The sequence below is a fragment of the Anguilla rostrata genome, chromosome 14 (assembly GCF_018555375.3).
Source record: "Anguilla rostrata isolate EN2019 chromosome 14, ASM1855537v3, whole genome shotgun sequence".
NCBI classification, from domain to species: Eukaryota; Metazoa; Chordata; class Actinopteri; order Anguilliformes; family Anguillidae; genus Anguilla; species Anguilla rostrata.
In genome coordinates this window covers 39,473,399-39,487,171 of record NC_057946.1, presented here as the reverse complement: position 1 = coordinate 39,487,171, position 13,773 = coordinate 39,473,399, and the positions used below count along the sequence as shown (strand labels likewise).

Sequence of the window (13,773 nt, the reverse complement as noted above, 5' to 3'; positions counted from 1 at the left end):
TTGAAACAAGGAGCTACGAGGCGGCTAACCTGGGAGACTATTAAAATTAGCCCCCTGAGCGGCCGGCCAGCAGGAAGTGCGTACATTATTCTCTGAGTCTCTAAGAGCCTCGGGCGCATGAATGGTGCAATCATGTATAAAATGAAACCGCTGTTGAAGTCTCAGGCCCGTCTTTTCTCTATGGCTCATCCGCGCTATTAATGATATCTCCAAACTCAAGAGTTCAACCGCCGTAAAAAAAACGCTTTCAAAATGATTTTTGTGAAGACTCTTATGTAATGTTACCGACCGTTACATTACGAACAAAACCAATCTATTATCCTCTCTGCTCACACTTGGAGATCTTACTCACTCACACACACATACACAGGATGTGAAGATACACCAACACTCAAACAAAAAATACACAATTACGTAATTTAAACAAGGAGACACTCTTGCCATATGGTGTTGAGTGAGGAATTCGGTAAATTAACTGTTTTAGTGTCTTTGAGCAAGACACCTAACCACCGATTGCTCCCAGCAAGCTGTTGTGTGTGTGCGTGAATGGGTGAATGAGAGTGTGTGTGTGAGTGGCGTGAATGGGTGAATGAGAGGCATTCATTGTAAGGCGCTTTATGCAGTTGTTTTTGGCAAACCTGTATAAATGCAGTCCATTTACCATTGAACTTGTTTGGTTTGGAACTTGTAAAGTTATGATGGATAATGACACCGGGGTTTTTCCCTCCAATGCATTAGGCTGCCCTGCCTAAACATATAAGAAAATAATAAGGAAATATCATTATTGGAAAACTGATTTACTATGATTGAAAAATCAAGAAAAAATTTGTTAGCAGAGACGCTCCATTTCGTGATCCCTCTTCGGAAATGATCAACGGCTCAATACATGTGTAGGGTGTGCGGACACCTCAGTTAGCAATCAGCTCTAAGTACGAAATTGCAGTGTTTTGATTGGCAATTATCTCACTGCGACTGGCTGCTCGGCCACGTGCAGACGAGCTGATTTGTTTCCATAGTCGAGATTTACCTCAGGAAAGCGAATAACTAGCCTAGCTAAACGATAACGTCATCTCCAGCTAATGAGAGGATCTTCCCTTCAGAAAGGGTCAGGAAAAGATCTCATCTTTCCTCCATGTAAATGTAAAGGAGATGACAGAGGAAACCGTTCTGTCGTCACAGAAACCACTGGTGATAGAATCCTATACGAACCATACAGGTGCAGCCAAGGCGTCAAGAACACTGGCAGTGTGTGTGGGACCCGGCCTGGCTTGAGGACCCGCACCCCAAACCACGGCTTCATTGAAAACGAGCCTCGTTCGAAACTAAAGTTTGCAATCGTCAACAGATGATGAAACTCCCGATTACCCCAATCACAGAGCAGCGTTGAAACGCTATTTTTTCACTCGCTTGTTTAACGTGAGGTTGAAACCGGTAGGATATCGCATCCTCTTCACGTGTCTGTTTTCATTGTTTTCCGGTCTCTTACTTAGTCTGATGTTATTCTGAGGCACTCAAAACTGATGAAGCCAAGCTCCGTTTAAAACGCTGTTTACAATTCTGACCACAGTCGTAGGGATGTTCTGCCACCTGTGTGGGCAACACAAGCAGCCAGTGAAGAGAGGCAGGGCAGAACAGAGTTTTACTGAGCTGGGCACTCAGTACACTTAGTACACTCAGTACGCTCTGTACACACAAAGGTGGAAAATTTAACATAGGGTAATGGGAGCAACATACTACACAGGTAACATCAGAGCCATTGCTCACAAACCCCCCGCCCCCCCAAATACACTACAAAACAAACCATCTCTAGCTACCATAACACGGACCGAAAAAGTAAGAAGTGTAAGATTCGAGTTAATGAGCCTGTTAAAACGAAACAGTGGCCTATTTCTCATCAAACAGAGAACATTTTGCACGAAGAAAGAACTAGTTCAGAGTAAATGGCATGAAGGGGGAGAGTGTTTGTGTTGAAGATTTTGTGGTGGGATTTTTCTTAGATATCAGAGAGGGCAGAAGGACGCTGAGCATGGGTGTGTTCATCAGGCGTGTGTGCGTGCGTGTGACAGGGGCTGCGGCTCACAAAAGCAAGGGCTATTTTGCTCAATTAAAAAAAGTCCTACGTGCGCCTTTTCTAACGAGGGCTTCCAAAAATAGACGTTCCTGAGTGGTTCAAACCGGGGCTAGCAATGAGTCACCCGGGAGCGAGCCAATGTCTGTCCGCACTGATCATCATCAGGTCCGCCTGACTCCGCCTCCCAACCCCGCCCACTGACTGAGCGGTACATACTACAGAACATGACTGTACTGGACACCAACACGCACGCACACACACACTCCCTACCACACACACACACTCACACACTCCCTACCACACACACACACAAACTCCCTACCACACACACACACACACAAACTCCCTCTCGCGCACACTCCCTCCCACAAACACGCACACACACACACATACGCACACACACACACAAACTCCCTCTCGCACACACTCCCTCCCACAAACACGCACACACACACACTCCCTACCACACACACACACATACACAAACTCCCTCTCGCACACACTCCCTCCCACAAACACGCACACACACACACAACATTCCCCCCGCCCCTTCCCCACACACACACATCAGACATCATAGGGCTGCAAGCTTCAGGTGTATTACTGCACCAATAAAGCTGCTTCCAGTTGAATTTAGCCAATTTCACCGCGATTGGAGCCAGGATGGAGCCTTTGGCCAGTGGACCTAATCACATGGCCCAATCACCACGGAAACGGGACAGCTCACGCCCAGGGCGCCACTGTGGGACGTGTGTCAGACTGGGGGAAGCCTCTAATTCGCACGCTGTAAGTTATTTAACAAACTGCAGGGGAGAAAATAATTCAGAAGTGATTGGTGGAAAGGGAGTAATTAAAGGGCCTTCAGGGCAGGAGGTTAAGAGAGGGCGGGGCATTTTGCGGGAGGGGGTGGTGGGGTGCGCCTAGTGATTGGTCGAAAAGGAAAGTCTGCTCATTTAAAGACAGCTGCGTCGCTGGCGCTAACGTGCTGATGCTAACATGCTAATGCTAACGTGCTGATGCTGAAGTCATGAGTGGGATTTGGAGAGAGTTCTGCAGGCAGATGCGGGGCACCACGTCCGGAGGGCTGCAGGATCTAAACCCACTTGGACGTGGAGCCTCACGCTGGTGACTCCGTCGTCAGGGGTTACGCCGTGGCGACGACGAAACGCCAAAGCTTCAGAAAACAGAAGCCTATGCGCTGTCGTTCACGGAATGGTATGAGCCAATCAGAAGAACATGCACTGCACTGCATAACAACGTGACCGGTCTGAAACAGCGAATCACTGACGGCTGATAGTGGCTCCGCCCACTAGCAGGCTCAGGAAGACTGCTCCTCTGATCTCACTCTTCCACAACAGACTGGAGCAGGGCTATATTCACACTGTGTAAAAACTTAAGCAGCTCAAGCTACCCAGGAGATGGGAATATTGTGGTTCAATGCAGAGTTGTGTAAGCACCTCGGAACAACCTGTTCTCTGGCTCACCTGGACTTCCGGACTGTTCTGTAGGCGCTGGGCAGGGCCTGCTTGGCTTTGGACCGTGACGGCGAGCGGGACCGCGACCGCGACCTGGACCTCTTCTTGCGCTTCTTTTTCTTCTTCTCCCTCTCTCTCTCCCGGCCCTGCCCTCGGGAGGTAGAGGAGGAGGAGGACGACGAAGGGGGCGCGGGCGGCGGCAAGGAGGGGGGGTCCCTGAATCTGGCCACGCCCGTTTCTGGAGACCGGGGGGCCACGGTGGGCGGCGGGATTCTGGGGACTGCCAGCGGGGGGCCCATGGGGAGGGGCCAGATGACCTCTGGTTGCTGTGGAAACAGGGATAGGGGGAGGGGGTTACATCCAGGACCAAAAAAACTTCAACTCCCAAACTCGACAGCGATTTCCCTCAATACACTGCACAAACTGACCCTGTTCCCAAAAACACCGCCAACACAAACCAACACAAATCCTGAAGGGGGCGCTCTTCCTTCCTCTAAGAGGAATAACGGGGTGTGGAAGATGAGGATTACCTTTAAGTTGGTGTGTCTGTGCGCTGATGCACTCGAGACCAGACAGGTGGTGTGAAAACCCACAAAATAAACGACCTGAACTAACAGCCAGGGTGTGCTGAAGCACTGGGGGACCAGATGCTAGGAGTACTGACCGCAGAAGCATATAGACCCTGGAGCTATAAAACCCTCCAACCTGGGGGCAGTTCTATCTCAACCGCCCCGCCCTGGGGGCAGTTCAATCTCAACCCTCCAACCTGGGGGCAGTTCCATCTCAACCCCCTGCTCTAGGGGCAGTTCAATCTCAACCCTCCAACCTGGGGGCAGTTCCATCTCAACCCCCTGCTCTAGGGGCAGTTCAATCTCAACCCCCCCGCCCTGGGGGCAGTTCAATCTCAACCCCCCCGCCCTGGGGGCAGTTCCATCTCAACCCCCTGCTCTAGGGGCAGTTCAATCTCAACCCTCCAACCTGGGGACAGTTCCATCTCAACCCCCTGCTCTGGGGACAGTTCCATCTCAACCCCCCGCCCTGGGGACAGTTCCATCTCAACCCTCCGCCCTGGGGGCAGTTCCATCTCAACCCCCCGCCCTGGGGGCAGTTCCATCTCAACCCCCCGCCCTGGGGGCAGTTCCATCTCAACCCCCGCCCCCATCCCTGCCCCCCCCAGGGATAGAAGACACTGGTATTGCCCCATAAATACAGTGCAGCTTTGGCAAAAACAATAATGGGCGGGTCGTATCGGTCAGCCTGAGGCTGTGATGTCATCGCTCTAGGCCGGCCCGCCCCCTTCCCACTTTGTGTAAATCTGATGGCTTCTGAACGCGATGAGATCGGCATCGCGCCTCCAACAGACTTTAATCAGCCGAGGGCCAGAGCAGGCTCTCTCACACCCTCACACACAGAGCCCGTCGGCAGGGAAATTAATCCCCCTGGAAAGGGAGGGGGGCTGGGGGCTGGGGGGGTTCTGTCTATGAAACGGGTCACACCGCTCCGGTACCGCGGTCTGGGGCACAACGTCTCTACAGAGCCGCTTATGAACGTGTCCCTTTTAATCTAGCGACCCAGAAGGACAATCTGTTCACTTCAATGGTCCAGCCACATTTCCAAACTGATCTTTGTTTTTTTTAAATATGAAACTCATATCAATATTGACAATACAACAATTTCATTTATATTGAAATACTGAACGTATTGAAAACAGCATATTCACAAAATCCTTCAATTAAAAAATATCGTAAAAGAATAACGTTAGCGCAGCAATACCGTTCCCAGTTCCGAACTAATACAATCCGGGTTTCGTCGATGAACTTTATTTTATTTTTTTTGCACAGACGTACCACGGTAGCTAGCTAACAAACCAACTGACCAGCGCTTGGTTGCTACCCAACAACCAGACTTTTGACAGTTTAAAAGACTTTAATGTTACTCACAATACCACACCTGAATGATCGCTGACTCTTGGGAGTATCAGGAATAAATCGGTAATGTGTAATCCACATAAGGCCATTGCAAACCAAATAGTAATTGTCTATCTGCAGATTGTGTTCTTATAATCCTCACGCAGATAATTCAAGCAAATGCATTAAATATTGAGCAGACTCAATATAAACAGTCTGTTTTTCTCTCGCTTATTTTATAACCTCAATAACCCAACCTTCCCACTTGTAAACCCTAGAAAAAAAAACCAAACAAAAAAACAGCAAGACAATTTACAGAAGAGATTGGATTTTACTTTAGCTGCATCAAAACACAATTGGGTCCGTGACGATGACTGGCAGGTGCTCGTTCTTATTCTTCCCTGGCTACGGTCTGAATAAATCAATGAAGTAAGCCTATAACATACGGCCGTGCACAGCCTGAGTGTGTGAATGACAGGGCCAAAGTACTGCATACCTCCGAGAATATTCAGGGTACATCTCATCAATATTCAGGTAATGTTCAGAGAGGATGTCTCATCAATATTCAATATTCAAATGATATCCAGAGTATGTCTCATCAATATTCAATATTCAGGTAATATTCAGAAGGTATGCCTCATCAATATTCAAATTATATTCAGAGTATGTCTCATCAATATTCAATATTCAGGTAATATTCAGAAGGTATGCCTCATCAATATTCAATATTTAAATGATATTCAGAGTATGTCTCATCAACATTCAATATTCAGGTAATATTCAAAAGGTACGTCCCATAAACATTCAGGTAATATTCAGAAGGTATGTCACATCAATATTCAATATTCAGGTAATATTCAGAGAGAATGTCTCATCAATATTCAATACTCAGGTACAATATTCAGGTATACAGAATAATAAAAGAATAATAAAGTGAACCGTTACCGAAGTGCCATACGATGTCTTATTTCAGCGTATATACGATCACGTGCAACGGTACATCATAAAACAATGAATACAGTGCTGTGAAAATGTGTTTAATTTTCTCTATGATTGCATATACAGTAGCATGTGTATTTTGCGTTTGCTCAGGTTCTCTTTGTCTAATATTATGTTCTGTCTAAAGGGGGCAAATGCTTTTCATGGCACTGCGTATTCAATTATTTATATGTTTTCAACCAACATACTGACATTGGAAAAAAAACAGGCCCAAACCCCTGAGGACTGATCTGGGACCAGCCGGGTCAGCCTGTTCGATAATTAACCTGCCACCTTGAGCCCCAGCCCACCCTGCCAAGAGCAGTTTCCTGTGCTCTCTGCCCCTCCCTCCGGCTGAATTTTGGGGGGGGGGGGGGGTCAGGGGAGTTAGACTGACAGGCCCCCACCTTCTCTCAACCAACCCTACCTATCAAGATCAGCGGGGGCAAGACGCAAGAAGAGCATTCCAACTGTATCCTTGGCAACAAGCCCCATTGACATGTACAACCTCCTACCCGCCTAAACCTCTCACCCACTTCAGTGAACACCTTAACTCGGTGGTCTCAAACTCAGTGCCATGGAGGGCCGTGTGTATGCTGGTCTTTATTCCAGCCTCAGATCTTGATTATATAATTAGTTCAGTTATTTGCTGAATTAGGGATGCAGGTTTGCACATGATGGTGACCCGCATTGTCTAAATAAAAATTTGCCTATATTCTGTGCTTCAATACAGTTAAATGCATATGGCTGAATGAAGTAATTGGACTGAATTAAGGCAGCGTTAATTGGTTGGAATGAAAGCCTGCATACACACGGCCCTCCATGGCAACGAGTTTGAGACCGCTGCCTTAACTTGTTCACCATTCAGCAGGACAGAAAGCCAGATGCTCAGAAGCCCCGCGGTGCAAAAAAAGAAGCGAGTGTAAGGCGGAAGCAGCTCCACCCTCCGGACAAAAAAACCGCCAGATCCTCTTTCACAAAACCACCCAGAGAATCCAGAGTCTTCAAGTCCGGTCTATGAGGACCTTCGTGAATGCTCGTTCAAAAAAATGGGGTTCAAAGTCACTTTTCGACGGCGTTCACGTAAACGCAAGATCTGCCGCGATCTCAAATGCATCTCACCGGCGGGTTTCACCGGACCTAGGGTCGCCTTTTCGTTTCCAACGGTCCTGCACAAAGGGAAGCGTCCAGCAAACCGCCACCCTGCTCCTCTCGCCCGCTGCGCTAGGCTAAGGGCTACAGCCAACATTTCGGCCAAAAGGCAATAAAGGAACGGCCGTGTTGGCAGAGCAGCAGCGGCTCTCAGATCAGATTAAACAGAGAAGCGAGAACAGTACAGAAGAGGAGCTTCAGTCACTGGGGGGGTCAGGGAGAACAGCGGGGAGAGCCAGCGAGAAGGACCGAGCCTTCTGACCGGACAGTGAGAAGGACCGAGCCTTCTGACCGGAGAGCCAGTGAGAAGGACCGAGCCTTCTCGCCCAGCCTGCGCTCTCCATGCTAAACAGAGGAAGGGCACGCACGAGCCGCGTGGTTTGGGGAGCAGGGTCTGCTTTTATTTATCTATTTATTATTGCGCTCACACGTGCAGAGCGATGCACTTGCAGGGTTATGAACACCAGCGGGAACGTTTCAACTGCTCAGCAGGTTTCATCAGACCTCCTGGGAGAAGTTCTCACACACCCACTATACACACACACACACACGCACACCAATTATCCCATCATAAGTAAGCCAATATAATAAAAGTCGCACAATCCCACGCTGTGTTTAATTACAGCCCCCAGCCGAGGTCTCCAGGTCTGGCCAAAGACTCCACAGTTGCAGGCTATCACGTTCACCGAGAACACGTTCCACTGCCAAGGAATCACGCGCTCCCGTCCGGTGACAGGCGGACGCACGAAGCGCCATCGTCCACGTCTCGCCCCGGAGAAAAACCCGTCCGAACGACCACGCCGCCAAGCCCGCCGTTCGAGGAAAACCCTTCTGAATGCAGAAGACTGGGGCCCCGTAGAGAAACAATCAGCTAGCTCAAACGTGCACGGGGGACACGGGCACGCCATGACCCCGACCCCCCCCCCGGCCCCCAATTCCCCCCCCCCCCCCCCTAAAAACGATCTCTCCAGGTCAGACTGCGCTCGTGGCTGCGAAAGGCAACACTGCTTCTAATTGGTTCCATTCGGGGCTGAGGGACAAGAGAACTCCGCACACGCCTCGGTCTTTCCCTCACATTTCTGCACAAACTAATTAAGGGAAGCTGAGCCCGAATTATGATAAAACTCCGAGCAGCCAGCCGGGCGGAGACGGCCTCGTTTCTTCAGCACGTATCGACTTCAAAACTCTCCGCAAGTTTTTTTAGTTCTTATTTAGTTTCCGCTTTGAAAGAGAAAGGAAAAAAAACTAGCGGCCCAATTAAAGAGAAGCAAACGGAAAACAAGACTGTTTCATTCCTCCACACGAGGCTCAGCTCAGCCCGTTCTGAATCCGTCCTCCGCCCCGTAATAAAACACTGACACATAAACCAATGCCCCAAGCGGCATGCAATAAAGCTGGTCAAATAAAGCCTGCCGACGTCTCTATGGAACATGCTGGAGCCAGTAGGACTTTAACTCAAACCACATTTCAGCAAAGCAGAACCTCGGCTTGGCTTTCCCTGGCCACTGGCAGTGTGTGTGTCTGTGTGTGTGTGTGTGTGCATGTGGCTGATTTATTCCTGTAACCTGATCCAACTTTAAACATACTTCACAGACGTTTGAGACCATTGGACGCCGAACGCGTCAATCAACAGCGATGCCCATCAAAAGGATTAACCCCGCCCCCTCGTGCAGTTAGAAGTTCGGGGCAGCAGCAGCGATGTCGGTCCCCAGAGCGCTCGGTGTATGCTGGGGACAGCCTCTGGTGTCTCCCTCCTATCATAGCCACCAGTTACCCCAAAAAACCTGTCTAACCCCTCTGTGAAACCCCCCCTCTGTGGAAAAACCCTCCTCTGTGAAAATCCCCCATCTGTGAAAAACCCAGCGGCTTTTCCGCTCGTCGTCACGGCCGCGATCGAGTGGCAGAAAAACAAAACAAACACAAAAAACCGAAAAACAAAATCAAACAAAGGCAGAGGAGCAGCGGAAGCGCTCGGGGTGCCCCGGGTCCTCAGGGCCGCGGCCGCTCGCGTTCTCCCGCACGGGCAGGATGGCGGTAAGGCCGGCGGCGGGGCGTAAACGGGCGGGCGGTAAAGACCGGGAGGACCGTGGAGCGAGAGTCATAAATCCTCACGATCAGAGGCTCCCGGAGCGCCGAGCGCTGATAACAGGCGGCGGGTGGGCTGAGGTGGGGGGGGGGGGGGGCAACCAGGACCCCGCACAGACGGCGGTGGTACGGGTTTCAGAGGCGGTACGGTGTCCCAAGGGGACCGGTGGTCACGCCGGGTTTACACAACCGATTAAAACACCAGGCCCCTCCCAAAACTCTGAGGGCCAGGGGACACGAAACCGCTTCAGCTGCTGAGATCAAACACGCATGTTCCATAACTCAGACACGGATCAAACACGCATGTTCCATAACTCAGACACGGATCAAACACGCATGTTCCACAACACAGACACGGATCAAACACGCGTGTTCCATAACACAGACACGGATCAAACACGCGTGTTCCATAACTCAGACACGGATCAAACACGCATGTTCCACAACACAGACACGGATCAAACACGCGTGTTCCATAACACAGACACGGCCGCGCTGTTCTCTCCACAGACAGGATGCAACCGTCGTGTCCAAACGCCAGACCCGGACAACAGCGCGGTCCCTAAACTCAGACAACTCCGCGCAACCACGCTGTTTAAACGGCACAGTGATTAGCCATACACACTGTGCGTAAACCACAGACGTACACGCCGAACACGCAGTGTTGCATCAAACACAGCTTAGGTTCATACACGGTTGTTCCCAAACCACCCCGACACACCGTTAAACACCCGCCCTCCAAAACACTAGGCCATGACACGAATGCTTCTAACGCAGACACACGCATGTTTCATAAACACAGCTATGTCATACACATATGTTCTATAACACAGACACGTGTCAAACATGCGTGTTCCACCACCACAAACAGGCATCAATCCCCAGTGTGCTGCAGGGCCCGCGTGTAGCTCAGCGTTAAGGGTGCACAGAGGCGTTGTTTAAGAAAGGCGTCCTTTCCCGGGACGTCCCGGCGCAGCGACTCTAGGTTTAACCTCTAACGGAAACCCGAAAACAGAAAGCATCCCTCCACAGAGGGAGGAGGGGGCGTGACGGTGGGGCTCGGACAGCGCGAGCAGGGCCATCGATTCGAGCGAGAAGAACAGCTTGTCTGGGAGGGGGGAAACGGCGCTGTTTTTCTCCAGGTGAGTTAAACATGGCCGCCCGTGCCTGTGCCCTGCCGACGGCTCTTTGGCTCTGGCCATCGGTCTGCAGATCGATGAGCTCGTCCCTCCCCAGGCACCAGGAACGAGGGGGGGGGATGCTTGTAAACAAAACCCGGCAGAGCCTGTCGGGGCCACGTCAGACACAGTAATTCGGCGTCTGGCACACAGGCCTGGCTGCAGACTCCTCGCTCCACTTCAGCTCCGTCACCTGCAACTGCAGCGGGAGCTACAGCTGCCACGCTCCCCTCCCCCCAATCACTGCCTGCACCCCCCCCAATCACTGCCTGTACCCCCCCAATCACTGCCTGCACCCCCCCAATCAGTCTGTACCCCCATCACTGCCTGTACCCCCAATCGTCTGTACCCATACTGCTTACCCCCAAATCACTGCCTGAAATCCCCCCAATCACTGCCTGTACCCCCAATCTCTGCCTGCCCCCCCAATCTCTGCCTGCACCCCCCCAATCACTGCCTGTACCCTCCCAATCTGTCTGTACCCCCCATCACTGCCTGTACCCTCCCAATCTGCCTGTACCCCCCATCACTGCCTGTACCCTCCCAATCTGTCTGTACCCCCCATCACTGCCTGTACCCTCCCAATCTGTCTGTACCCCCCATCTGCTGTACCCTCTGCCTGTACCCCGAAGTGGGCGGAGCTTGCGCACATACATCCTCCTGAGAGCGGCAAAGTGGGCGGAGCTTGCGCACTGACCTCCGGGGGGGCGGGGGGCGGCTCGGGCCTCCTGTGGGGGGGGTCCCCGGCGGGGGGGGGCCCGCGGAGCGTCTGCAGGAACAGCGCCGCCTTCCTCTTGCGCTCGGCCTGCAGCTGCTTCTCTTTGGACTCCTTAGAGGCCTGGGCCAGCTTCTCCCGCGCTGCCGCCGCCAGCCTGTCCTCCAGCTTCAGCTTAGCTACGGAGCCGGGGGGGAAGGAAAGGGGGGGCAGGAGAGAGAGGGAGGGGGGGGGGGGAGGGAGAGATAATAAAATAAAGTGAATTGTTATCGGGCCATAAACAGAAAAAACACGCTGGCAGAGTATCTGTTCTCTATCTCAAGTTCGGCGGACAGGGGGCGGGGTCGGCAGACCGGGGGTGGGGTCAGCGGACCGGGGGCGGGGTCAGCGGACCGGGGGCGGGGTCAGCGGACCGGGGGCGGGGTCAGCGGACCGGGGGCGGGGTCAGCGGACCGGGGGCGGGGTCAGCGGACCGGGGGCGGGTCAGGGGCTGTTCGGCAGTGGCGGCGGCCTTCCTCGGACGTACTGATCAGCTCCTCCGGCGAGGACGCTTGCTCCGCTGACTGAAGCCGCGCTTTCCGCCAGGGGTCCCGCCTCCGGCAGGCGGGAGGGAAGACGGGAAAAGAGGCCCCAGCGGACGGGGCGCGAGCCCCAATTATCGCCCGCCCGCCGACCGGCACCCCCGGATTCCAAAGGGCATCGCCCCGCCTGCCGAAAGCAAACACCTCCCTCTCTCTCTCTCCCTCCCTCCCTCCCTCCCTCCCTTCCTCTCCCCCAGTGGACCCGGTGCCAGACTTGTGCTCCAGCGAATCTCCGTTAAAAAACCGCGCGTCCCTTCACTCCGCTAAAGAGTTTTAAACCCCCCCCGCACCCCCCCACCCCAAGGACCGCACCGCACAGGAGACCGAGCTCCGCTCCCCCCCGCCCCAGGACCGCCGACAGGAACCGCTCCGCTGCGAGCACCGTGAAGCAAACAGAAACATATAAATAATTCAAACAAACGAGCTCGATTAAATATTAATTACCGGGGAATAAGAAGCTCGTTAATTAAAGTGCGTCAGGGGCAGCAGAATCCCCGCGGCGGGCACCGCACGGGCGCACGCGAGCTCGCCGGCGCGCCTCCGCTTGGAAAGGCGGATAAAAGCGGCTAATTGGGAGGGAAGAGAGAGAGCGGGACGACGCTCGGAGACGCAGGAAACCTTCAGTCGTTCTGCCCGTTAGCCCGTTAGCTCGTTAGCGACGTCTTTTTTCCGGCCGTCTCGAGGAGGAGCGGGCGGCGGTGCCGGATCCCGCCCCCCCCGCCCACGCCCCCCCCCCCGCCCACGCGGCTCATCAAGCTCCCCTCGCGCAAACAAACAGCGTTCCGAGCGAGAGCCCCTCGACGGAATCGGCTCCAGAGCAGCGAGGAGGAAAAAGCACCTCAACGGCCTCTCCAGCAATCAGCAGGGCTCACCATGCCGGGGCCTGGGAGGGCCTGTAGACAGCCCCGCGAGTTCCGCCCGCATCACACGGCCTCTGCTGGGCGTTTCGACACCCTCTCCGTGCCGACGCGCCCGACCGCGGCGCGCGTGTGGGCGTACTGCGATCGCGCGCTCCAGTGACAACGTCAGAAAAACGCGATTCTCGCGAAACGGATCCAGCTCACGCGTCGGCCGCAAGGATCCCGCTGGAGGATGGACTTGTAGCGAACGTGCGCGAACGAACGCGCACGCAAAACGAAGCGCACGCGGGTCTCATCGGTCCGAGGTTGGGGGTGGGGATGAGGCTGGGAGGTGAATGCAGATCCGAACGCAGCGAATGCAGGTCGGAGTGCAGAACCCTTCCTACCGATCGATACGGCTCAGGCTTCGTGTCTCCCGTCTCCATAGCCGCGCCTGCTAATCCAGTTAGCCCGTTAGGCTACCGCGCGGCGTGAGCTCTTCCCGCTCCCCCCCCACGCACCGTCAGGGAAATAGAGTCCGGAAAACTTAAAGAAACGGAAGTCACCGCGGCACAATTATTCTCCCGCTCCTGGTCTCACACCTCTCTCAAACTCACGCGGGAGGAGAGGCGCTGAACTGGAGGACTGAGACTGCAGCTTAATGCAGACACTGCCCCCACCGCCCCCCTCCCCTCACCCCCTCTCCACCCCTCTCCTCTTCTGCCCCGTGGAGGGGTGGGTGAGGCACTCTCATGTCTCTCTCTCTCACCCCTCTCCCCCATCCCCTCTCTT

General features: G+C 53.4%; 1 protein-coding gene across 1 annotated transcript in view; it reads right to left on the bottom strand.

The window, feature by feature from the left end:
* The window catches only part of sfswap (splicing factor SWAP), a 65,257-nt gene that overhangs the window by 12,797 nt on the left and 38,687 nt on the right, over nt 1-13,773 (bottom strand). The window contains exons 13-14 of the mRNA XM_064309565.1: nt 11,544-11,740; nt 3,556-3,872 (exon numbers count right to left, since the gene is read on the bottom strand). Of these exons, the coding sequence (XP_064165635.1) occupies nt 3,556-3,872; nt 11,544-11,740 (514 nt within the window). The remainder of the gene's footprint in view (nt 1-3,555; nt 3,873-11,543; nt 11,741-13,773) is intronic.